The following is a 27101-nucleotide window of genomic DNA, read 5'->3' on the forward strand; positions in this document are numbered from 1 at the left end:
GGGACCTTTTGCCTTATTCCCAACCACTGCCTGGGAATCTACCATTGCTACCAAGCCAAACATTAAAAAAATTATGGACTGTAAGGTGCATGTCCATAGATCTTCCTTTGACTTCTACAATGCCCTGGCGGTACTCCTATGGGGAGGAAATGGCGTGTGATGAAAAGGAAATTAGGCTGAGAAAAGAAGTTTTATATTGTTTTTCTTGTTAGAGGAAAACAAGTGCTGTTTAATGGCAACAAATGCATTCACAACATTTTCGCCATAAAATTAAATTGGGGTTTTTGCTTTTGTATTCTGAAGAGTCTGTATACATTTTCACAAGATTAAATTTACAAGAGTGTGGAGAGAGCGCGCAGAACACCCGCAATCTTAACAGTGGCTCCACGAAAGAAAGTCCTGAGGGTCTGGTTCCCAAGAGAGCCCCATGGGGCAGTTCTACTCCCTAGTACGAGGATGAATTTCATGGCAACTGGTCCGGTGTTTTGGTTATGACAACTGGGATCTCATTTTCCCTCCAGGTCAGTGTATGCACACGTTTCTCATGGCCATAATTGCAGCACATTCTGCAGTTCTCTTTTACGCTAACATTCTATCACAGATTGCCACGGGGTCACAGGGTCTTCATAATTGTTGCATTTGATTGGCTGCAAAGGATTTGGTTGCATCTTCTGTTGTATGAAGAATTACTCTTCTATTATTAATTATTTGACTGGCTGCTAATTGCTTGCTCCCGTATATAATGCTGACGCTGACAGGGAACAGATAGCTTGTTCTATTTTTTCAATTATTTCCCTTAGTACAGGAAATTCACATTTCTCGATGTTGAATTACTGGTTTAAAAGCTAGAGATGTGTATTTGTATGGCTTTTCCTACACAATGTCAAATGACTTTCATCTTACAACGATCACTTCACACCCCTGTCAGCCTCTGAGGAGAGGCTTAGTGCCCCCATCCTTTTGTTTGTTTGCTAACTCTGTACTTTATCATTTAAATATCTTGTTAATAATAAAAAAGGGTCTATGTTCCATTGGCATTTCAGGATGATTAGAGAGGATGGATGCTCTCTCGGGTGGTTCATTAATGTTTTCCCTCAATTTTGAGTCCTGATTACTTTTGCCCGGCAATTTCATCTTTCATCTTCATCTTTGAAAATTGCAGGTCAGCTTGAATAGACAGTGGAAAACCAATCTCGCCTTAAGAGATATGGAATGGTGCAAGAAGGAAGTCGGGGAGGAAGGCTCGGCCTCTCCCCTGGGACCCACTTCTCAGAGTAACACTCATCGAAAGCTGGGAGATTGGTCTGGAAGCTAAGGTTAGGGTTTCCATGGTCAAGATCCCTCCTTCGGGGGCTTTAGCAGACTCTTCTGATCCTGTCTGAATATAGTTTTACAGTTTTGTCTTGGTTACGCTTATCCAGTTCTTTTGAATTTTTTTAAAGGGGAAAAAAAAGAAAACAGAAAACAAACTAAACTTGCCCAATGCCTGTCTGAAGGTTTCAGTACTTGGCAGCTACAGATCCATAAGCGTTTCTGCGGCCACAAGCAAGAGAGTAAAGAGCAGGCCTGGCATTCTTGATGAATAGATGCAGAGGGTGATGAGAACACAGGGGCTTTCAGGTACCACACTGCTCATTGGATCAGAGCAGTGATTTGGCCTGTCCTGTGAGAGATGGCATGTTCCTATGACTCCGAGCAGTGGTTCTTAACCGGGGGGTCAAACAACCCTTTCACAGGGTTATTTATGAGGTAGCAAGGAGAATAATTTTATGGGTTTTTTGGGGGTGTCACCACAATATGAGGAACTGTATGAAAGGGTCACGACATTAAGAAGGTTGAGAACCACTGATCTAGAGGGAGATTCACAAATCTCTGCAGATTGTTAGGAAACACCAGAATAGACAGGATTTCTTCCTCTCTTTCTCCTCCGAATTCTTCTAGGGAATTTTGATTACCCACAAATTCTCCACCAAGACCAACAGGCCAGAAAATTCTATTTAAAATGCAAATGAAACCAATAAGCCTAGCAGCTATTACACCCTCTCCTATTTCCACTCGCTTTCTCTATCTCCTGGGGAAGTCAACTCCACACCTGTGACCTTAAACGGTGACTTTTTATTTTTAAATAACCCCTCCTTTTTTAATAACCAAGGCAGGGATTCTTAGAAAACACAGTTTAATCACAGAAATCCTGAGAGCACCACTTCCCCTACCACCACCACCACCCCCCCACCCCCATCCCCCCGCAATTGAAAAGACAGGTGTCGTCGATGCCACATTCCTATACGTCCCTTCCACCCGCTCTGTTTTTCCATTTGAATTTTTACAAATACTGCAAATTACAACACACTCATTATAACCTTGGAAAGGGAGTCATTGATTAAAAAAAAAAAGCAATGCCCATCAATTTGGAAATTTCCATGACATGAATGAAATGGCAAGAACTGATTACAATGAGCCCTAAGCAGAAGGTGTCTTCGACAGACAAATCATTCATATGTTGAAATGGCATTTTCTCAAACATATCAGGGCCTAATTATGACTCCAACGAGCTTAGGCAGATGTTTGCCGAAAGGCCATTCACCTGAGCAGCTCCACCGTCTCGGAGTACATGGTGTACGGGGACTTCGCCTCCAGCGGGTCTCGCTCCATGGCATTGCCACATTCAGTGAAGGAGAGGGCTGCGTCGGCGTAGTTGACGGCTTTGCCGAATTTCTCAAACTGAAAGAGGAAGATGACTCATCAGCGTCATGCCCCCTCTTCTTGTAGAAGAAGTGCTTCCCACCAGGGAGATGCTTTCTCCCCAGGGAACCGTTGAAGATGGTTTTGGTTGCTGCAACGGGGGGCATGATTGCTCCTGGCATCCAGTGGGTGGGGGCCGAGGATGCTATTAAACAACCTATAAAGCACAGGTGAGCCCCGCATGAGAGAATTAGCTGACCCACGCGTGCTGTGGTTGAGAAACCCAGATAGAGGTGAGGATGAATGTATGGATCTGAAGCAAAGGAACTGATTTAAGATTCTTTTGTTCTAAAAAGGAGGCTGAGTGGGAGGAGAACCCGCAAGGACAGATGCAGCCCAGGTATCAGGGGTGGTTTGTGGTATTACTGAAGGTGCTGCTACCGGGATCATTCTAGTGGAGGCCAGGTTTCTGCGTGCTGAGCTTACTGACCTCACTAGCCTCTGTGGTGTCTAGAGAACAAGCTTGCAATGCAGACCTGCTTGTCCTCAGCCTCCTGGGCAATGAACACATGCAGTCTTGGCTTTCCAACTGTTAGCGAACACATCAAATCAACCCCGCCTCCGGGAGCTGAGTAACGAATGGAGGCTATCGTCATGAAAAAAAATAATGTGAAGCTGTCCTCTGACTGTTGACAAGAATCACATCACTTGCCTTGCAAATGATGGTCTGAAATAGTGTGTCCAAGAGCCACAAAATATAGCCCTACTAAATATTTCAGTTTAGTAAAACTTTATTGCAAAAGGTTTGAGCCCTGATAATGGTCATGATTGAACTGACTTAGACATACTGATTTCTTTTTTATGTGTAATGAATATTATATATGGCACTTTTATAGTGAGTGTTTTATAACACTATTTAACACGTTCAATTTTTGAGAGCTGGATGTAAGAATTCCACTAATAGGGTCTTTTATGCAAAAGAGTCCCTATAATGCAGATTGAGCTCTTTTAATTTTCCTGTATACCTTTTATCAAAATATTTCCTATGTAACTGTGAAGGCTTCAATTCTCAAAATGGCAGAGTGGCTGTCTCTAGGAAAGGATTAAGTGCAACTATAAAATGATGAGTTACGGGTCCTGCACAATCTCCCGCTGTAATGACTCTCTTTACAGTAAATGTTCTTCAGCTTTTATGTACTGCAGGAAATTGGTGGCTTCCTTTCTGGAAGCGGCTGTGGGAAAACACTGGTGCCTACCCAGTTCAAAGTGGTTTCACGAAAACCTGGGTGCATATGCAGATGATCTCTTTTCTCTCGTGCCTCCTAAAATCATTTTCTTGGGTCCACCAGGCTTTGCCTGGTGCTCCTATTTGGAAGTGAATCTTTACATCCTGATTTGGAAAAGTGATATTTTCACTGACTAACCCACAGCTGAAGGAGCCTTATGGATAATCTAGTCCAGTGGTTCTCAACCTTCCTAATGCCACGGCCCTTTCATACAGTTCCTCATGTTGTGGTAACCTCCCCAACTATAAAATGATTTTCGTTGCTACTTCATCACTGTCATTTTGCTACTGTTATGGAATGGGCGACCCCTGTGAAAAGGTCGTTCGACCCTTAGGTTGAGAACCGCTACTTTAATATACACTTCCTTGATGTGAGTAGTTGTTTTGCTTTTTAAACAAATGATTCAACGCCGGTGGCAGCATTAGGAAAGTTGAGAACCACTGGACTAGAGTATATATTTTAATTTATTTGTTTTCTCTCTTTCAAAGCCTTCCTAAAAGAGGTGGTTGAACTGCAATAGAAGGATGCTTTCGGCTCCAGTGTAGACAGAGGTCATGCAAAAAGGTCATTCCTCTAAATGAGTTTCTCAACTTTTCATCCATTATCATCCCTGCCTGGAATCTTAAAAGATATTTAAAAAAACACAAATCCATGAAATTTTAGTTCCAAACACATGCTAAAGACCTTTTTAATGCACAGTGGCCCTTTGAAGGGCCATAAATCATCTGGATATCTAAGATCTTTTTCAGGCACTTCCTAGGGACCTATTTTGCCACCATGAGGGTGGTATGTCTGCCATTGAGAATGCATTTTCTAGATGGATGAGACCAAGAGTGATTGCAGAGTGGTCACACAAACACATCCTAGGAGGTAGAACATGATTTGAATTCTGTGCCACTGGTTTGCTTCACGGCCTCAGATGGGCAACCCACTAACCACCAGCCAGGAAACAGGCACTGCGAGGAACCTGTGTGTGCTCTCTTGTCATGAGTTTGACACAGGGCAAACTCCAGAGCCCTTCTGCAGTGCAGTGAGGTGGGGGTCTTTTAAAGAAAACCCACTGCCTTTCAAACCTCTGGCCACCCATAGGAGGGTCACGGATGCAGTCTTCTCCAGCTTTGTCATTGCTGGTGCAGGAGCCAATTGTGTCCAAGGGACAATTCACATCACAAAATGGCCAGCTGCTGACAGCAGCCAAGCAGTCGGGATGACCGGGGGATGACAGATAATAGGGAAGGTGCAGAAGCAAGGGCCATGGCCACCACTGCCAGTCTCACACTCGTCCCATTTAAAGCTTGCTGTGGCATTCCTGAGGAGCCCTCCCGGTGCCAAACCTCACCTGACAGCTTTGCCCGGGAGGCAGTGCCTCGAGGAGGATGCTTACATTTAGTTTCTGAAACACAGCGTGTTGAATGGACACCTCTAATTGTGTTGGGGTGTAATCAGAGGGAGGAGCCTGAATTCAGCACGTTCTCTAGACCAGGGATTCTCCATCTTGGCTGCACTCTGGAATCACCTGGGAGCTTTAAGCCCCATGCCTAGGTCTCATGTGCAGAAGTTCTGATTTCATTCTTTGGGGGTGTGAACTGGACATCATCGGGGTCTCGGTGTTTCTAAAGGTCCCCTAGGGATCCTAATGTATGGCTGGGGTGGAGAAACACGGTTGGGATCGTCTGTCAAGTGCTGGTGGAGGTGGTCCAGACACTTGGGGGCAACTGGGCCATGTGTCCTGGGGGACCTGCACGACAGCACCTTCTTTCTCTGCAGGAGTCTTCCAGAAGCATGCATTCCCAGCAACAAGGAGCCAAGGTGCTGCTGCAGAGCTGAGTTTCCCCAGGATGTTTCAAGGCACATTCGCCAGCTCTCCACAACCTTCTCCCCTCGCCCAATACTGGTGGGCAGGGCCCCACAGGAGCCCCTCCACCAGAGAGGATGGCCTCTGAAGTTGGCGCAAGGAGAGGACGGCCAGAAATCCGCTGCTGTTGAGAATGAGGAGCTGCGAGGGGCAGCAGAGCAGGTAGGGTCTGTGCTACTGAATGCCGGGCAGGTGGGGACAGTACCTTCTTTGCTTTCCTTCAAAGCAAATACCTTAATGGGAGCAAAGCTGAGAGAAGAAGGGAACCTACCAGGGCATCAGCTTTGTGCTTCAGTTTCTTAGCCTCCTGCATATAATAATCAGCATTGTGGACCCTAAACAAACAGAACACATGCTCTTTCAGAGTTCAGTGTTGAGGTTTTTTTCACCTTCTGATTAAAAGACCAAAGAGTCAGACCATAAACACAAACTATTATTATCGGTACACCTCTATTCTTATATAATGCCTTGAAAAAAGCAGATGAATGTTTATGTCATCATAAACTTTGAAATAATCCTATAAGTGCCATTTCAAGTGCATAATGGCTTATTAGGGTGAAGAATCCCATTGGTCCATCTCCATCATTAGAGGGCAATCTATTTGTTGGCACATGTTTGTCTATAAGAACATGGGTAGGAAAGCAACCTGGGATTCCGCACCTGCCCTTGGAAATGGTACCAAAGCTCCACCAATGAACATGGGCCAGATCCATATGTTGGTGGACACAGAGATATAGGTGGGAGTGGGCAAAAACAAAAACAACCCCACCAAATCTAAACTCAGTCTATGGAGTCAAGTCTGACTACGAGCAACCCTATTGGACAGGGTAGAACTGCCCTTGTGGATGTCTGAGGCTGTAACTCTTTATGGGACTAGAATGTCTTGTCTTTCTCTAGCGGAGTGGCTGGTGGATTCAAACTGTTGACTCTCTGGCTAGCCACCAATGCATAATGCATTATGCCACCAAGGCTCCTGGGCATGGGCTCAGGATCGTTATGGGAGTTGGTGCTAAAATTTTAATTTGGGGCCACATAGTCATAGAATGAAAAACATTATCTTCCCCCCACTCCACCCCCGTCATTGGTCCTAAATTGTGTTTCAGAATCTGGGGACAACATACGAGTCATCAAAAGTGAGCTTGGGTCTCCGGACATTGGTGCTGTTGTTGGACAGGAGTGGCAGGGCCGCCCAGGACGTCATCTCCAGGTGAGTGCTATCCATGAGGCCAGCCGTGATGGCAGTGGTAATGGAGGAAATGGTGGTGGTAGTGGTTGTCGTGGTGGCCGTAGCTGTGGTAGTGGCCGTAACAGTGGTAGAGACCCCGGCAGTAGTAGTGACGGTACCAGTGTTGGTGACAGTGATGGTGGCTGAGGCTGCCTTTTTGGGCGTGTCTTCCTCCTGGGAAAACGGGGGACAAGGAGCTTCAATTAGGGGTAGCTCTTGAGACTGTCTTTTCATAAAGTCTCTCACTTGGGGAACATGCTGGAAAGAGGCAGGAGGAAAGCAAACCACCCGCTTTCACCCTATGGTGCCACCCCAAGCCGAGCTAATCAGGTGCTATTACATGGCTCTATCAATCTAGTAAGAACACCATTTGCCAAGCTCCAAATCCAGCAGAAAAGGCAAAGGGGGAGAAGAAGGAAGGGGAAAGGGAGGGCAGGATCGAACGGGAGGAAAGAGGAGATGGAGGCAGAGAGACCGACTGACTGAAGTCTTCTGCTCTAATTCTAGGGTGAGCAGAGTCCTTAGGGCACCTTGTAAAAGCTTGTCCAGCAGACAACATATAGACCTCAGAGATAGTGTAGATTTGGTTCTAGAACACCAAAATAAAGCAATATTGTACTAAAGTGAGTCACACAATGATTTGGCTTTGCTAGTGCATATAAAAATTATGTTTGTATTATACTCTCATCTACTAAGTGTTCTGTGGTGTTCTGAAAACATTTGAAATACTGTGAGAATATCCAAAATCTTCGACATACAGACACAAAGTGAGTGCCTGCTGTTGGCAAAATGAGGGATAGACTCACTCAATGCAGGGTTGCCACAAACTTGCCACTTGTTAGAGAGAGAGAGAGAGAGAGAGAGAGAGAGAGAGAGAGAGAGAGAGATACAAGCAAAGTGCAATACAGTAAAGAGCAGTAAAATGAGCTATGCCTGTGCCAGCCAACCAAGCCCTGTCCTGCAATAGTCGGTCTTTTCCCGCATTCGAGGCATGTGACCAGTTAGCATCTCTCTACGACTGCATCTACTGCTTTTGAGGTCTCATTTCCACCAGGTGGAAAATCCAATGGCTCGCCTCCTGAATTGGCATTGTCATAGAGAACCTGAGGCCCAGTGAAGAAAGTAGGTCATGAGTTGTGTAATTCTGCTCCGTAATTTTAAAGGAGTCCCTGCGTTGGAAAATTAAATGGTTGATTGTTAACCAAAGGGTTGGTGGTTCATGCAGAGGTACCTCGGAAGAAAGGACTGGTAGTCTATTTCTGAAAAATTTGATACCCCCGCGTCTGCCATGGAACAGAATTGATTCCGCGGCCAGTGCTTTACTGCTTCTATTACTAAACCCGACTCATCCTTTTGGGCCTGGCCACCTCTGCCAGGAAATGTGTCCTGTTCATAACCATAGGTCACTCAGAGTTCTGTCTCTCTGACTTCCAGCCAACACTGATCGCCAACACTTTGATATTTGAGTTCTCTGGGCTCCTGTGTCATTCCTTCCTTAGATGGTAAGGGGTCTCTGCACCTTGAAGCCATCTCTGATTGATGACACCACACCAGCGGCCACCCTGTCCTCCAGTCCAGTGTTGGCTACCTGTGTGCATGTGTGCATCAGGCCTGCCTTCACCAGAAGGGCCAGTTTAACAACTAAAAGCCAAATGTGAACGTTTCTTGTACCAATGCCCATCCACCTTTCCCACTTGACCCTGGGCCTTCAGATTTTCAAATGATCCTGACCAGCAAGGGCTCATTGACATAAAAGTATGGAGAGGCTGCACATCTGAAAGTACTTATGCTGGTTATGGAGAATATATTTCTAAGCTCATCATGAATTTTATTCAACCATTTTATTAGCATATAAAGGAATCAGAACCATCTGAAACTGCTAAGTTAGCTCCGAGTTTCAGCCCCCAGAGCCAGACTGGCCCAGCCTGAATACTGGGGTCAGTTCAAGTCAATGCCACGTCTCTCAGTGGCCAAGATCTGTGACAAGAAGCCTGACACCCCACATCCACCATGCACATAGCACTGAAGTCACTTCTGGCCCCTCTGACTGGAATAGCTTAACTCCATAAGGCTCAGATAAGTGAAACAAGCATGTCCTCCGTCCACACTCACCCACCCACGGGGCCAACACAAAGGGCTTCTGGACCAGGGTCCATGCTGAAAGCAGCAGACTGAAAACACATGTGGAGCTGGAGGAGGCCAGCCCAAGTCCACACCATGATTCAGTCAAATCCGCTCATTTGGGGGCCCCGGAGAGGTGTCTGAGATAACCTGTTGTGCTGCTTGGACTACACCTCACATTTCCTTTATTCCCCATCACATCATGGACTCTTCCAGATTTCACACCATCAATCAATAGAAGGCATGACCAAGAGGAGAGGTGCTGGTTGCTCAGCTCTGTCCCAGGAACCAGTGCCGGTTATGGCAGTCACTGTTACAGAAGCGTCTCCCCTCAACCCAAAGACAGGTGGGTATTGGACTGAAGGCTACCTGAGGGTCCAGGTCTCTGCCCCTGCAGTCTGACTGGGCAAGCATGAGGGGCTGGAGAGTTAACCTGGAAGGAAGAGTTCCACCTGAACTGGAAGAATTGGGATGGGAACTAAAAGGGGTCCATGCAGTTGTGGAATTTCCCTCTGCTCCTCCCTCCCTTTGCCCTGTAGCATCCCCAGCTGGCCCGATCGCATCAGGTGAACGGGATTAACGTGTTTCTTTACAGCACAGACACTTACATGCACAGATACCCCTTTGAAAGTTGAGCAGAATTTGCCTTCACTTCTCCTGTGCTTGTTCGTGGGGACCTGGGTAGTCATGGAGATGATTTTGTCATGACCGAAGGGACCACTGTTGCCACTGACGTTTCTGCGCCGGGCGAGGTCCTCTGGCAGTGGGGAAAGTGCAGGAGGGGACAGTTTTTCTTCTTTCCTTCTATTTGCTCTCCTGGATGAATTACTTCTGAGGAGACAGAAAGCATAGGGGGTCATAAAACTTTGCTTCACTTCATGCTGCTTTTTCCCCCTTGCGATGCTGGCATTTTCAGCTCAAGTGATATTATAGTTGGTGAAGCGTATACAAGGTTTAGTCTGAAACGCTTGCTATGGGGCGGAGGGCGGTGGGTGCGTGTTGGGGAGTTTTCCAGTTCACACACACATGCATTTATTCCATACAAAGCATGTTTCAACATGCCTGAAGACAACCACTTGTCTTAGTGTCCTTAGAGCACCTTCCCAAGGAAATGTCCAATCCAAGCAGTGGCCTCCGAGGGCGTCCGCTGAGCCAGTCAATTCAAGGCAGAGAGGGCAGCTCAGAAGGCCATGGGGGTTGCTTTGGGGAGTCCACGGGGGTAACCCTTGATCAATTTTCCTGAAGAATGCAGCAAGATCATGGGGGCTTGTTATGAAGTTTTCTGACAATCGCAACATGCACTCGTGAGAAAAAGGCCAGGAAAAAGTTGTGTCCAGCAATTTTCTCATCATGACAATGTGCCCATTCATTCCTCAAGGGTACCAAAGGGCTGTCCTATGGGAATGTCATTGGAAAACCTGACCCTGTCTACCCTGCAGCCCTCCCTGGTTTTGTCCCTTCAGATTTCTTTCTGCTCCTCCAACTCCATACTGAAAAGGAACATGCTGCTGTAAGTCCCTTGAGGATGCCCAAACTGCCATTAAAAGAGCACAGAATTCTTTGGGGGAAGGACTAGGGACATGGAAACAGTGCCTTCAGAAGTGTATAGACCTATAAAGTGGGTATGTTGAGCTACAATAGCTTCACATTTTCACACGTGTCTTTCATAAATGTTTCTAGGCTTTTATACCAGTATTTTTCTTATCCTTCTATAGAAAAATATGTCAATAGATATATGAACATTGGTAAGACTATAGCTAGAAATCTATTGAGAGTATAAATACAAATGTATATATGTATCTGAGAATAAAAAGTATTTGAAGCAGAATTCCATGATAAATGTAAATGTCTAATGGAGTGCACTACACTCTGATATTTTCAATCTTTCAACAATTGTGTTAATTATATTTTTATGGAAAATACGATACACACTTAAAGCCCATCATTTTTAGGCTGGTTCTTATTTCTTTTGTCCTAGAACTTTAAATGCTCAGTCACGCAATAAATGGTACAATAAACAATTAGAGGAGGGATATTTTCTTAAGATCTAGCACCCTTTAAATTACTTGAAAAACCTAACACACGCAGCACTCCTATAACACATCGCAAATTGTGTGTATGCATTGTTCTCCTGCCATGTCGAGGCCTGCTGAGCCACTAAGTTGAAATTGTTATATTCAAGTACTGGTGTACTCAACTTGACAAAACTCTCTGTTAAAACATATTCTTTCATCATATTGACATTAGACAGCTGCAATTCTAAAAGTACTCTTGTGCTTTTGAACGGATTTATCTGCCCATTAAATGGGCACCATTAAATCGACTGAGATTGGAAATAAAAGAGAGAAAAAGAACAACTAAAACCTTAACGCTAGCTGCTTAACATGGTAATTGGGTCATGGATTTTCATTTTAGTTACTGTCTCAGTCTAATCAATGAAGATTACTTGGATTTTAATCTTTTCGCGGACAACTAATATTGCACTCTGCAGCCATTTACTTTTCATGATTATTGACTACAATTTTCGATAGCAAATTACATCAACAAGAATTTATGTTTTCCTCTTGGTCCACTTCAGTCAGTGGCTAGAGATGCAGATTTACAATATCTCAAAGCAACAAATCAAAGAAGAACAAGCATTCAAGTGGTCTGATTTCCTGAACTAGTAGAAGCCCATATAGTTCCTTGTTCCACTTCTCCTGTCTTGCATACATCTGCCAATTGTAATAATATTTGTCGTCTTCTTCACTTTTTGTTTCACCGGTGTGGCCCTGTCACTTTTTGACGGACAGAAAAATCTCAAGAAAGAAACCATAACTGTTTCTGCCATTACCTTAACTCATTAGAATCAATTTTTAAAATACCTGTCAATGGATTTTGAAAATTGCTTTGACACATAGAACTATTCAAGGAGAGCCATGAGACCTGATTGTGGTGGTGGTGAACAGAGTGATGATTCTGGTTCATGAGGAAACCTTACAAATATCAGGCCATACTACCTATAATCCTTATGGAGGCTTCCGGACTTGGGGAATTTATGAGGAGAGAAGACAAGCCTTACTGGGAAAATATGAAAAGCAAATGGTTCACTGTTTACAGCCTCTCCCCATTAGATGGTAGTGGGATGTGTCAGGAGACTAACTACTTTTTAGAGGCAGTTGGTTTGCCACTGGCTGATGACATAATGGGTTATGCATTGGGCTGCTAACCACGGGGTCTGCAGTTTGAAACCATTAGCCACTCCTTGTGAGAAAGTTGAGGGGTTTCTACTCTCATAAAGAGTTACAGATGAAAACATTAATTTATAAATTATCAAGGGTTCATGAGGGAGACAGAGTGGTGGAGGGAGGCGGGGGGAAATGAGGAACTGATAGCAAGGGCTCACGTAGAAAGAAAATGTTTTGAAAAGGATGATGGCAACATATGTACAAATGTACTTGATACAATGGATAGCTGTATGGATTGTGATAAGAGCTGCACAAGTCCCCAATAAAATGATTTTTTAAAAAAAGAGTTAGTCTCAGAAAACCCACTGTGGCAGTTCTACCCTGTCCTGTAGGGTCACTGTGAGATTGAATCAACCCAGTGGCAGTGAGAACCACTAGGCAAGACCATCAAACTGACCATTAGGGACTCAGTACATTCTATGCAGTGGGCACCAGTGATCTGGCACACATCGATCTGCCAGGAAGCGACATCCAGAGAGCATTTCTTAGAGACTCATCTGTTACTATCAGAAGAGTTCTGCCTCTTTGAGTACTTCACATAATAGGGCAGATGAGCCCAGGAAACAAGAGAAGTGGAAGCATCACCATCCTCCACAATCCCTTAGAAATGTGAATGCTGTCTTATAGGAAATGTCAACAAGGCCAGAGGACTAGACAGCACTTGAGGAGAGGGTTTCCAGGAGAAGACCCCTGGATTTGTCTGATGAGCATAAGAACCTAAATCAGCTCTTTCCCCAAGGAATCCTTTCCCAAATGCTACTAGGTAAACATTGCTTTCCTATCTACCAGGATGTTAGGAAAACAAATGTGAATGATTAGATATTTCATTCATGCCTGCTCATCTCTCTTCCGTGACATAGAGCTGTGGGTGACGAGGGTACTATAGTAGTTAGACACCCCCCCTCCCATCTTTTCCTTTTATTGTATATACTTTTTAAAGCTTGGTGATTCTTTTAATTTACTTAAAACTTTTTGCTGTGGTGAAATGTATACAAGAATAGCTTGATCATTTTAGCCCCTTTACAAGGTGTCAGTCAGTGGGCCCCATGTCATGCACCCATCACCACCGTCTGGTTACAAATGTTTTCTCTCGCAGATAGAAACTCAGAGCCACTTGGGCTGTCACTCCCCCATTAGTGATGGTGGTTGTTGACGCTGCCTCGGCTCCTGGGACTCATTAGCAGACTTTTGGTCTCTATGCATTTGATGATCTAGATATTTCATAACTGACATCATATCATGTTGATCAATTTTGTCACTGACTCATTTCGTTCAGCATAAGAGTTTCATGAGGACTGGAGATCCCCTTGCAGAGGGGTGCGATGTAACAATGATGAGAAATACAACTTTCCTCTAGTTCCTAAATGTTTCCTCCCCGCTCCCACTACCATGACTCGAATTCGATCTTGCAAGTCTGGCTAGACCAGAGGAGGTACACTGGTACAGATAGGAACTGAAAATACAGGGAATCCAGGACGGATGAGCCCTATAGGACCAGTGGTGTGAGTGGCAAAACAGGGAGGGTAAAGGGAGAGTGGGTAGGAAAGAGGGAACCGATTACATGGAACTGTGTGTGACCTCCTCCCTGGGGGACAGACAACCGAAAAGTGGGTGAAGGGAGACGTCGGACAGGGCAAGATATGACAAAATACCCATTTATAAACTATCAAGGGCTCATGAGGGAGGGGGGAGCGGGGAGGGAGGGGGAAATTGGGGCCTTATTTTGGGGGTTTAAGTGGAGAGAAAATGTTTTGAAGAAACGATGTACAAATGCACTTTACACAATTGATGTGTGTATGGATTGGGATAACAGTTGTATAAGCCCTAATAAAATGTTAAAAAAAAAAAGAGTTTCATGAGGTTCAGTCATGGTGCAACGTGTAGCAGAGCTTCCCTTTCTTTATTGTTGACAACTATCACACTGTATGGATGGAACCACCCTTTGCCTATCCACTCATCATTTGATGGACAATGGGTTGTTCCTACTTTTGGTGGGAGGGGGGCTCTTGGGAATAGTGCTGCCGAGAATATTGGTGTGTCTGCTGTCAAGTCTTCTGGGTATGTACCTAGGAGTGGGATTGATGGGTCTGTACCTTCGCCTTGTGACCTCAGGTGCCCCGAAGTGATCAGAGCTTGAGAATCGAGCGCCTGTTGCTACCTCAGCTATGCCATTTGAGTCCTTCCTCCTTGGGACAAAGGAGAGCCCCAGAATGGCCATGTGTGCCCTGCCTATAAGCATGTTTCCCCATGTGCCAGAAGGGGGTTGGCTTAATCCATTGGAAGGGTTTCTAGGCCCGAGAGTTCCAAACATGTGAGGGAATGTTTCAGAGCTAAGTTCTTCCAGGTACTACAGGTCCACAAATAGCAGCAGATCCTCAGGGAGAGGAGACAGCCCATGCTCAATTCTCCTTAGTACATATAACAAGCGGGGCCAATAGTAATTGGCCTCTGTCTATGTTTCCTTGTAAAACAGCAAGGATCCGGACCAATGTGAACTGATAACATATTTCCACCATCTTATCTGTGGCAGATTGATGTCGTATCACTGATGTTAAACAGGAATCTGTGAAATCAATTGTTAGCAGCAGCTAGGCAGATTGCCTCTCTGCTCTGGGCTGTTAAATAGGCTCCCAAACTAGTCTTTGATGGAAGTGATCTCTAATTTTACGTGAATTGATGGCAATAATTACCCAGACGGAATGGTTAATGCAGCTGACATGACTGTTAGTTACATTATATTTATAAGACAGAAGACACAAGTCAAAATGCTTGGTATAAACAGAGAGCAGGACATCTCCAGGGAAGGCTGATACAATTTGAAGTAGAGAGAGCCAAGAGTTCCAGCTGCCTGATTCTGGCACCTTCCACTCAGAAGGGGCAGTGAGAAAAGGTGCCGGCTGGTTGAAATGGACGTGTTCACCCTTGCTGTTTTCCCGGACACTCCACTGTCCTCAAAAGAGAGCGACTCCCAGCCCCTCATCCCTCCAACCTCACCAAACATGTCCTCCTCCTGGCCTCCATGGGGCTGCGCAGGTAGCTCCTGGCCCCTACGCTTCAGACTAATGTTAAGTGTGGAGCCTGCAGGGAAGCAGCTGGTTGTCGTATTGACTCGGGTTGCTTTTCCAGGGCAAGTGTTTCATCACTATCAGAATGAAAAGTTCTCCAGAAAAGGGGGACTTGGAAAAGTGGGAGGTGCCTTCGGATGCTTCTCTTTGTAAAGCTGCTCACATCCTGTCTTCGCTTCGTGCTAAAGATTTCATAGAGCTGGCTTCCACGGCCAATCTGAGTTGGAGCAATGAAACGATGCTAAGGAGCTCAAGGGGCCACTCCACTCTGGTAGCTGGTACTGCATCCTTTACCCCACATCGGTAGACCCCTCGGTGGGTACAACTCTCAGGCCTGGGTGGAGTGGCACTTAGCTTTCCCAAACATGCCTCTGGAAGTGGGTTCCCTGCACCCCCACCCCCACCCCGGTGCCCAGTAGTGTCTGTGGGGGTCTCAGGTGAGTTTGGGCAATGGAGCCATGCCAGGCAGACAGAGGGACTCACTCTCTAGTGTTGGAAGGCTTTTGCGGTGGGATTGGTGAGATGCAAGGCGGGAGCAAGCAGATCATGGAAGCCTCCTCCAGGCGCTGTTTCTTCTCGGGAATTTTGTCTGCAGCCTCTGTTGGCTTTAACAGGAACAACAAGAAAAGGACACAGAACATGAAATACTTTGTACCTTCAGACACTGAAAAAAAAACAGCAACAAAAATCACATTAAAAAAAACACATCACCGTAGACTATATTTTTCTTCCTTGATTTCTAGATTGGAAGTTAAACGTGCGTCGTTGATTGGCCAGAAGTGGCAATCTGCCTCCCCTGGTCTAGTCTTCAGGAGGAGCTGGTTGGAGAGAGTGGAGCTGGGCTGTGAACCTCTCCTGAGCTGGTGGCACAGGAATCTCCTAGTAAAGAGGATCTATCCCTTTCAGACTCTTCTCTCAATGGCACCCCACAAATGAGGAGTTTGTAACTTAACATCTCAACTCAGGCTACACACCCTGTTTCCAGCAGCATGGGGATGGTGGTTGACTAAGTTACTCAATCAACAACATGCCAGGGCCTTAACGCTGGGCAGGGTAGGTCTCCGGCCCTCAGCATGGGCTCATCCTGTGGGTACACATTCCCCCCTGACTGCACCCTTGTCACAAAGCCATGAGCTGAGCTGTGACTCACGTGGGACTTTTCTGTTACAGCCACACGAGGTAAGACACTAAGGGAGGGGACTTTCTTCATAATCTTGCCTATGCATCAGCATCTCTCTTGGGCCTTTCTGGATTCCAGACCCTGCGCCTTCCGAGCCTTTCCTCCCGGATCAGTGAGATTGTGCATCCTCCACGGAAGGCCCTGTGGCTTCCACCAAGGCCCACAACCTACTGTCACCGGCCTCCTTCGCAATAAGACTTGAGACCAAGCTAGCCAGCTGCCAGCCACTGCTCAAGATCACTTGGCTTACCTTGTGCTTACGCTTGCCCTTCGGGGCAGGTTTTTCTGAGGCTGCACTCTGACGCTTAGGTTTTGAGGCCGTCTCCTTGTGGTCTGGCTTGGCAGGCACGGCTTGGGGCAAGTTGTGACCGGGCACCCTAGAGAGTAAGTCAAGGTTTATCTTCACCCAGAGATTTTTCAGATTCTCGTGCTGTCTAAGAGGGGACAGCCGCTCAGTATGCAGGGCGGGCGGGGGTGGTGACAAAGTTGGCTCCTCAATCGTGACGATGCTGCTGTTGTTGATGTTGACGGCTATGTGGGCACCACAGATGTCCTTGGATTTGGCAATGTTGCCCCCAGGGGTAATACAAGGCGGCAGGGCTTTGATCTGCAGGGTCTCTTCTTGGTCTGTGTTGGAATCAGATGTGGACGAATCTGTTTCAATGAATTCCCGGGACTTGGGCACCAGCTTTCCAGGCCCTCTGTATTTCTTCTTCTCAACAGCCAAGGGGATGCTAGGCCTGGGCTCTTTCCTTGGCACTGGTTTGTGGGCACTGGCTTTGTTGCGGCCTCTTGGTGGATCAGGAAGCTCCACGCTTTCTTTTTCTTTGGGAGTGTTGCTGGTAATATTTGGTTTGGGCCAGGGAAAGTCCTCAGAGCTAGTGTTCTTGTCGACCCTTTTGGGCTGTTTTTTCCCCATTGTCTTCTGAGAGGCTGTCTCCAGGGTTGTAGGCAATTTATGCTTCAAAGCCTTTGTTTCCGGAGGCTTCTGGGTGGGTCGTGGACGGGCTTTCTCCCGAATAAGGCTGAGGAGAGGCCCTTCTTTGGGTTCAGCCAGGACCTGGCTGGGGTTTGGCTTGTCCTTGATCTGGACTTCCATTGGCTGGCTGACTGGAGGAGGCAGACAAATCGTCTCCGTAGGTGTTTCATTTTGGCCACAAATAAATGATTTGTTCTGAGAGGTGACTTTGTTAAGCCATTTATCCAGCTGCCACTTGTTGGTGGAGGGTGGCTCAGGCTGCACATGGGGAAATGCAGCAAGAGTTAATTTGACATTGGGGAAACAAGAAACATTCCCAGGACCCTGCTTGCCAATAAAAGCTCTGGATGTTCAGGGACAACACCCCACCCCCTCGGCACACTCACCTTTACTCTCCACTCCAAATGAATCAAATGACCCAGATTGCCAGAAACTGCAGAAACCACCTCAGTCTGTTGATTCCAACTAATTTCCACCTCTCCTCTGGCCAAAAGTAGGCAAGGAGGTCTGGCAGGGAACCCTGATCCTACAATCCTTGGGGCAGACTCCTTACCCGGCCTCTCCCCAGGAGGCAGAGGGAGTGGTCCGGAAGGCTGAAAGGCAGGGGGCAGGTGCCTGCACTGTCACTCAAGCCAGACCCCCTCAAAGACACTGTGATCCACTGCCAACAGAGCTCAGGCCCCGTTGTATTCTTACCAAAGGATGAAAAAGACTGGGCTTCTCCCCACAAACCCTGCCCTTTCCCCTGAGTGGGGGCAGTGCCCTATCTATAGAGACACACACGCAGGTATTAGGCCACAATTCAGGTCCTTGGCTTCTGATGGGAGACTGCCCAGCGAACTAAAACAATCGTCATTTTTGTTACAACTGATCTTGTGAAAATCATCAGCCTCATGGTTCGAGGCCTGCAGATGGTGACCGAATGTTTAAAAACTGAGTAGCTGTGATTCCAACCTACACAGGACATTGGCAGGTCAGAGGCAAAAAACCCGTAGTGGCTGCCACTGTGTCCAGGGTGGTCCTGGGGTTCTGGCCCCCTGCCCAGGTAATGCACTGACCTCTGAGTGAGAACATGCATTATTGAACCTCTCAGAACCTCCGTTTTTCTCTGTAAACTGGAATGGGACCAGCAAGTACCTTGAGGGGTGGGCTGGGGTGAGGGTTGTTATGAGGGTTTGAAAGGGACTAACTCAGGCAAACACTGCTCTCCTGGCCACTAGACAAAGAGCAAGATTGTGAAGACCCCGGTTCAAAGCAGCACATTGGGAGAACAAGCTCAAATGGCGAGACATTCCTTCATGCCTGCTCATCTCTCTGCCTGAGACTGTCAAAGCTGGAAGCTGGCTAGTCACCACCCCCACAGCTATGCCCTCTGAGTCCCAGAATGAGCAGGTTGGAGAAAACACAAGTGAAGAGCTTTGTCTAGTACCGGGCTCATGGCTCCTGTCTCATGAGTGTTCCCTATTATGGATAGCAGACGGACAGAGTCTGTGGATAGTGTCAATGGATAGAGTGCTTGGCTGCTAACACAAAGTTTGGCAGTTCAGGTCCACCCAGAGGGATCTTGGAAGAAAAGCCTAGTAATTACTTCTCTGAAAATCCGCAGCTGAAATCCCAACAGAACACAATTCTACCCTGCCCCGCCCCCCCGGGGGGCAGAATGCACTGTGAACTACAGCTTATTTCATAGTAACTGGCTTGGTGATTAGTCATAATGGCAATAGGGCTCTGTCATCGTCTATGACTCTTTTCGGATGACTGTGTTCCAGCTCAGAGAGGATGGGAGAGGGAGAAGGCAAAATCTTTTCTTTCCCGCTATATGATGTGACCATTTTGTGGGCTGGGTTAAACACTTTTGCAAATGTTTGTGAAACACATTTGAAGGATGCAAATTTCAAACGTACAAACAAAACACCGAATCTGACCTCTCGACCATAGTAAGGTCTCTTTAAGGGAAGCCACACCTCCCGGGTGTTCTGCATCCAGTGGCACTTCCGTCCTTCACCCTAGAGCAGCGGTTCTCAACCTGTGGGTCACGACCCCCTTGGGGGTCGAGGCCCTTTCACAGGGGTTGCCCAATTCATAACAGTAGCAAAATGACAGTGAGGAAGTAGCAACGAAAATAATGTTATGGTTGGGGGTCACCACCACATGAGGAACTGTATGAAAGTGTGGCATTAGGAAGGTTGAGAGCTACTGGTCTAGAGTTATGGGTGTGGCAGCTCTAGGGCCAGCTGGAAGTGGTTCTTTCAAAAGAGATGCTGCCAGCACAGTTGGGACAATTCCACTTTGACAGCTGAGGAAACCTGAGGTTCAATGTAGTTCAGTGACTTGGCCAGGGTGGATGTATGCTGGAGGTGGGAGAGAGAGGCGGGCTGTCAAATACCGAAAGACTTTTGTGTGATGCTCAAGAAGTAAATATTGTGCTGAAAGTGAGTTTGTATGTTTATGTGCATTGGGGGTTGAATTGTGTACTCTCAAATAACAGGTTGGAATCCTAACCTCTATACCCGTGGCAATGTAATATAATGTAATAGCCTAATGCCTTCTAACATTAGGTTAATGAGGTCATTCCAGTGTAGAGGACATTGTGAAAGGAATCACTTCTGAGTTTTATAAAAGAGCAAGCAGGTGCCATACGAAGACAAGCAAACAGGAACGAGAGAAAGTTACTACCACATGAAGATGGGCCGAACTACAGTAAGAAGGAGACCTGAATTCTCCTATGGTGTCCACAGGAAGGGAGGGTGCTCCCTTAGAGTCCATGCCCTGAATGTGAACTTTGGACCTTTTGGACTCTGAGGGAAAAAAAGGTCTGCTCTTTAAAGTCACCCACTTGTGATTTTTCTGTTCCTGCAGCTCTAGATAAGGAAGACTGGGGAACAGATTCTGGCTGGGACCCCACCCACCTCTGGCGTGACCGCACGAGGGGCCTCATTGGCTTCGCTGTCAGTGGTGCTGCTTTCTGTGTCTGAGTCAGACTCGGAGCTGCTCTCTGAGTCGCTGGAGCTTCCGGATCCTCCATTGGCTTGCACTATGGGTGGGGGTGGGGATGTGGCCACCAGGAGGCTGAAAGAAAAAGCACACGATTCATGGCTTTGTTCACTATCAAATCAGACTGAGAAGAGATCAGTTATCACGTGCTCACTAGGGCCCTGTGATCAGTGGGCCAGGCAGGTGGGCATCCCCATTCCTATGGACCAGGAGCTCCAGGGACCTGCCCAGTGGCGAAGGTTTGATCAGAATCTGGGCCGGTTGTGGCCAAGTCAGGCATCACTAGCCTGAGTTCCCAGAAAAGCCTGGCTTCCTCACTCCAGGTGAAGACTGCCAGCCAAGCTTAAGCTTGCCCACCTCCTGCAGACCCCGAGAGAGAGACTTCATTTCCCAACGGTTCCATTGGGGTTTCCATTTTGATGACGAGATTTCAGTACAGTACAGCCCTGTCACTATGCAACGGTGAGCACAGCCTCTCGTCAGAGGAAGCTGAGGCCCAGGGAAGGGGAGGGCCTCACCTCTATCTCCCACCTAGAAGTGGGGCCTCCCAACTCACCCTCACACCCAGGGCTCAGCCACATGGTGACTAGGTTCAGGCCTTGCTGGCTGTTTGCTGGGTATATGAATCAGGGAGTAAGAAGATACAGTTCTCCATCAGACTTAGAAAAAAAATCCACATGCCATATTTAAGTTTTTAAAACCCTTTCATGGTGACGTAGGTGAAGGATCACAGAGTACATCAGTTTTCAATTCAGCACATTTATCGTATATACTCGTGTATAAGCTGAGTTTTTCAGCACAGTTTTGTAGTAAAATTAGGTGTATATATGGCCCACAGTTTCATGTCATGGCTTGCAAGCCCCACAATGCACCATCATTTATCCCTCTCCCTCCCTGTGTTTCCTGTTTCCATTCCTCCTTCTCTCCAAAGTCTTCTGAACTTGGAGTCAAAGCACATATGATTGACTATTCTAAGGTGTGTGTGTGTGACTAGGGTTCTTGTTCTCCTTATAGACCTGTTTATTGGTTGACTAAAAATGAGCCGATGGTGGGAGTTCAGAGCCAGACCTGAAGCGTGACTAAAGGCCATGGTCTCAGGAGTTCCACCAGTCTCTTATCTGACCAGTAAGCCTGACTAGTCTGTTTTGCCATTATAATTTTGGTAAATTCTTTTATAAACCCTTATTAAGGTATGACCATAAAGGATCACCATATCTCATGTTTTATGTTTGATTTGGACTTTGACCAGGCAAAGTATTTGAAAGCGAACTCCATTTGCTTCTCTGCCTTCATTGATAATCGATAGGCCCCACACCAGCAATCAGCTACTAGGCACATGGGCCATGACGCTGTCTTTCTGTCCTTGGGACAGGTTTTGCTCTTTTTCCTTAAAAATGGGGCTATAAAGTTTTGAGAGAATAGAGCAAAACTTACCCCAAAATAAGGCCCCATGGATCAATGGAATACTCATTAAAATGTTTCAGGCAGCTGAAGAAGCATTGGAAGCACTCGCATGTCTATGCCAGGAAATTTGGAAGACAGCTTATTGGTCAACCTACTGGAAGAAATCCATATTTGTGCCCATTCCAAAGAAAGGTGACCCAACAGAATGCCCAAATTATAGATATCACACACAAGTCAATTTTACTCAGTTCATTCATCAATGGTTGCAGTAGTGCCTTGACAGGGAACTGCCAAAAGCTCAGGCTTGACTCTGAAGAGGATGCGGAACAAAGGCTGTCATTGCTGTGATCAGGTTGATCTTTACTCAAAGAGGAGAATGCCATAAAGACATTTATTTGTGTTTCATTAACTATGCAAAGCCATTCGACTGTGTGGGCCCTAGTAAACTGTAGATAAGAGAAGAATGGGAATTCTGAAACACTTCATTGTGCTCATTTGGAAAATGTGCAAGGTTCAAGAGGCAGTTAGTTAGTTGTGTCAACAGAACAAGGGCTCACACTACATCAGCTGTGTGTCAGGGTTGTAGACTCACCATACTTGTTCAATCTATATGCTGAACAAATCATCAGAGAACCTGGATTATATGAAGAGTAGTAGTATCATGATTAGAGTAAGGCTTATTAACAACCTGCGGTATGCAAATGACCCAACCTTGTTTGCTGAAAGTGACAAGAAACTGATCACTTGCTAATAAAGAATCAAGGATTATAGCTTTCAGTAGAGATTACAACACAATGTAAGGAAGACCCAAATCTACACAACGGGACCAATAGGTAACGCCACAATCAATGGAGAAAGGTTGAAGTTGTCAAGGATTTTGTCTTGCTTGGATCCACGATCAATGTTCATGGCAGCAACAGTGAAGAGATCAAAAGATGCATTACATTAGATAAATCTGCGGCACAAGACTGCTTAGAGAACTGAAAAGCAAAGATGTTACTTTGAGGACTATGGTATGCCAGATCCAAGAAATGGTGTTCCCCATTGCTTCATCTGCAAGTGAAAGTTAGACATTGAATAAGGAAGGCCAAAGAAGAATGGATGCATTTGAATTGTAGTGCTGGAGAAGAATATACTTTTAAAATACTGTGGCCTGCTAAAAGGACCAACTAATCTGTCTTGGAAAAAGGTAAGGCCAGAGTGCTCCTTAGAGGCAAGGATGGCAAGACTTCATCTTCTATACTTTGGAAATGTTGTCAGAAAAAAACGGTCCCTGGAGAATGACATCATGTTTGATAAAGTGGAAGGGCAGCCAAAAAGAGGAAGGCCCTTAAGATGGATTGATACAGTGGCTGCATCAATGGGCTCAGGCATAGGAACAATTGTGAGGATGGGGCAGAACCCCGGGCAGTTTGTTGCTTCTTGGTGCATAGGGTTGCTTTGGGTTGGAACCAACCCAGTGGCACCAAATAACAACAATAACAACCTTGTTAGGGGCTTATCTTTTCCTTTGTCTCTTCAGCCCGTTTCCTACTCGGGAGGGACCAGCTTGGCTTGGCGTGAGGGGTGGGCCCTAAGCCTCTCTGCTTTGAAGACCTTTGACCCCTTGCCTTGTTCTTCTCACCTTCAACATACATGACCCTGGAGGTCACCTACTTCCATATTCTCACTTCCAAATTGGAGAAAGATGGAACCTATGCCCCCTTCCCCTTTCCAGAAGCATAGACCATTGCTGGTTTTCTGAACTACACAGAGTTTATGTCTCCAGCCCATTCCCTTCTTGAGTCTGTTCTCCAACATCACAGCTCTCTGCCACTGAGCTGGAGCCATGCTCTATTGTAGAGTTGGCCTGGGTTCTGTGCAGCTCTCTATTTACAGAGTCTTCTCATTCCTTGGGTCCTCCATCTGAAACATATTTTCATTTAATATTCCAGGTAGGCATTTTCTTTCATATAGAGGAAGGTCCATTTAGAATATTATCTCCTAAGTAAATGCTAGTGCACACCTCTACCGCATACACCAAGGGAATTAAGGGTAGCACAGAGAAGTAACAAGGGGCTTATTACTTATTAATAATGTGTGTGTGTGTGTGTGTGTGTTTGTGAGAGAGAGAAAGAAGGGGAAGAAGATATACAACTCTGTGTTCTTTTGCAACCCTCCTTTCGGGCAGTGTAGGAGTTATGCATTGGGCTGCTAACAGCCAGGTCAGCAATTCAAAACCACCAGCTGCTTCACTGCAGAAAACCAAGGCTTTCTACCCTGTAAAGAATTAACAACTCTGAAACGCACAGGAGCAGCTCTATCCTGTTCTATAGGGTCACTATGGGTCAACATCGACTCAATGGCAGAGAGTTTGGTTTGGAATGACTTAGTATGGATGCAATCCAAATGACTGTGTGTGTGTGTGTGTATATATGTCTTCAAACACACAGTCACTGAGTCAACTCCAACTCATATAGATCTGTATAGGATCTTCAAGATTGTACATCTTTAACAGAACAAACAGCCTCATCCTTCTTGAAGCAGCTGGTCAATTAAAACTCCCAATCTTGGCAGTTAACAGCCCACAGTGCCACGAGGGCTCCTCATATCTATGGCAAAGCACACTCTAAATCCAAAAAATTGTTTTTGCAGTTGGCTAGTCATTAACCTATGTTAACTTGGTTTGAGTTCTATTCAGTAACATTTCAATACACAACACAGACCATCTGCAATACTGAGAAGAAGGTGTTGGGCTGTTGATGGTGTACCCATGCTATGACTTGCAAGAGAAAAGTTTTCCATCATAATCTCATCCTAAATTTTAAAAGTTCAATTGATTTTGGAATATTTATGGATAGATGTCCTGTTTCTTATGCATTATTAAATCACTTTGGAGCAACTTCTATAAGAAACAAAATAATCCCAAGAGTTAAATCGCTCAAAAATCAAATGCAGTTATATATTTTTTAAAACTAGAATTTTCCATCGACTAAAATCAACTTATTCCTAGGCCACATCAAAGTAAATGCTTCATGAACTTAGTAGGAAATTTAGTGTGTGGGTGTATCCAAAGCCCTTGGAGGGCAAACGCATATTCTGATATTCAGATTTTTAAAATTAAATAAGGCACTATGGAGAAAATACCATGTCTGTGTATAATCTTCCAGTGAGGTCTAGGGACTCACCCTTTAATATAACTCATTAACATTACTGCAATACTGGTAGCAGCAGTCATAATGAGAAAAGAAAATACAGATTTTAAACAAATGCATGGTATTTGTTTAGGTCAGGTTTTGCCACTTAATGAGATCTTGTCTCAAACATTAAAAAATTCATACTCAGCACTGTTTGAATTTCAGAATTGTGGTTAAAAGATTGTGGATATGTATAAAAACCATACATAAATGTTGATGATGGTTACATTTATAAATAAATGTAGGTACAGATGATGCAGATATAGATGTAGATACATAGATGCATGAAATAAAGATGATTTCAAACCTAGCAATAATCATGACTAACATCTGGTGAGATGTGACTGGAAATGGCTCAATCTCTTGCAGTATCCTCAGCCAGGACCCCTGCTCAGTCAACATTGACGATGACCACTTAAAGGAAATAGTACATCCGCTTTTATACTTCCTTACTTTCCACACTGATGGATAGAGAGACTTGGTATGGGTAAAAATGGACGTTAGTTCAGCGAGAAGAGCACGAGCACTCAGATTGGGGGCCAACGATGTCAACATCTTCATGAGAAATCGTTGTACTCTCTGGGCAGCTGCTCAGTTGGAAACAGCATGAGCTAGGATGTGTGAGAGGGAATGGCAGTTGTTTAAAATGGAAGCAAAATTCCTCTTCCCAGAACCTCTTTGGGCCTTTACTCCTCATTTGCTCTTCATGGGGTTGTTGGAAAAGCTGGCTGCACCTAGCCTGCTGAGCAATGCTTACATTCTGTCCCTCTTGAGTTTGGGCCTCACTGCCTATGGGTGCACCAAGCACCCAGTGGATCTGCTCCAATGGACAAAAACAGGATAAAACTGAAACACTGCCTCCACAACTCGAATGGACAGCAATCTCAGAATCACTGTCCTGTGGCCACAATCCTATCTAGAACCCAACATAGAACTGTCTGTTGTTTAATTGTGATGAAACAGAGCATAAAATATCTGCTATTTCTACCATTTTTATGTGTACCATCCAGTGGCATTAAATTGGATTCACCACATTGTTCAACTACTTGTTTCCAAAACTTTTCTTCACTCCAAACAGAAACTCGGTACCCCTTTGGCAGTAGCTCTCTCTCTTTCCCTTTTAGCCCCAGTTAACTACCAATACGCCATTGGCTCTACTCACTTGCTTATTGGAGATATTTTATCTACGTGAGATAATACAATACAATGCCCATCTGTGTCATCCTTTATGGCTAAGTAATATTCCATTGGAAGTATGAGCCACTTTTAATTTATCCATTCATCTGGTGATGGGCACGTAGGCTGTACTGTGAAACTTTCAAGTTAGCAAATCATAATATTTCACCTTCAGCTCTCCACTGAAATCTGTTTGCTGTTCATCTAGTTAAATTGTCACTTCTGCTACATTTATTTTCATAGATCACTAATTTATTTTCGAAATGTATATTAAAGTGGCTATGAGTGAAGCTAGCTCATGCAATGCTTGATTTTGCCTGGGAGATGAAAGACTAATGTGCAATTTGCACATTCTTCATTCACCAGGACGGCATTAAAATGATTTCCCACACACCATTTACTCTCATATTTTAATCAACTGCATTTAAAAAGAATGCTAGTGGTTACAACAAAGATAATGTGTGAGGCTAAAAATCATTAACAGTTAATATATTAAACCATCCACTCTATACTTTGTAAATATTAAGAATACACTTAATGACTTCATCCCTAACTTCTCAAAGGGCCTACGTTTGTAACAACTTCAAAGTCAAATGCTCACATCTTTTCAGAGATGGGCTCTTTCTATTGATATCACAGGGAGCACTTGCAACTTATTGGAGAAGGCTTCATTGAAACGCCAATCTTCTTCATTCCTGGATTGCCTATGCTGCTCAATAAAGCGGTGCGGC

The 27101-nt window shown here is 45.4% G+C and overlaps 1 protein-coding gene across 1 annotated transcript in view; it reads right to left on the reverse strand.

Annotated features, from left to right (window-relative positions):
• AFF2 (AF4/FMR2 family member 2) overlaps window positions 1-27101 on the reverse strand; it is a 604855-nt gene that overhangs the window by 18493 nt on the left and 559261 nt on the right. Inside the window, exons 9-15 of the mRNA XM_045285489.1 lie at window positions 20530-20689; window positions 16892-17878; window positions 15945-16066; window positions 9778-10000; window positions 6945-7222; window positions 6095-6158; window positions 2585-2721 (exon numbers count right to left, since the gene is read on the reverse strand). Coding sequence (XP_045141424.1) covers window positions 2585-2721; window positions 6095-6158; window positions 6945-7222; window positions 9778-10000; window positions 15945-16066; window positions 16892-17878; window positions 20530-20689 — 1971 coding nt within the window. The remainder of the gene's footprint in view (window positions 1-2584; window positions 2722-6094; window positions 6159-6944; window positions 7223-9777; window positions 10001-15944; window positions 16067-16891; window positions 17879-20529; window positions 20690-27101) is intronic.

This window comes from Echinops telfairi, unplaced genomic scaffold (genome assembly GCF_000313985.2).
Source record: "Echinops telfairi isolate 266 unplaced genomic scaffold, ASM31398v2 ScPeMD7_7472;HRSCAF=8510, whole genome shotgun sequence".
NCBI lineage: Eukaryota > Metazoa > Chordata > Mammalia > Afrosoricida > Tenrecidae > Echinops > Echinops telfairi.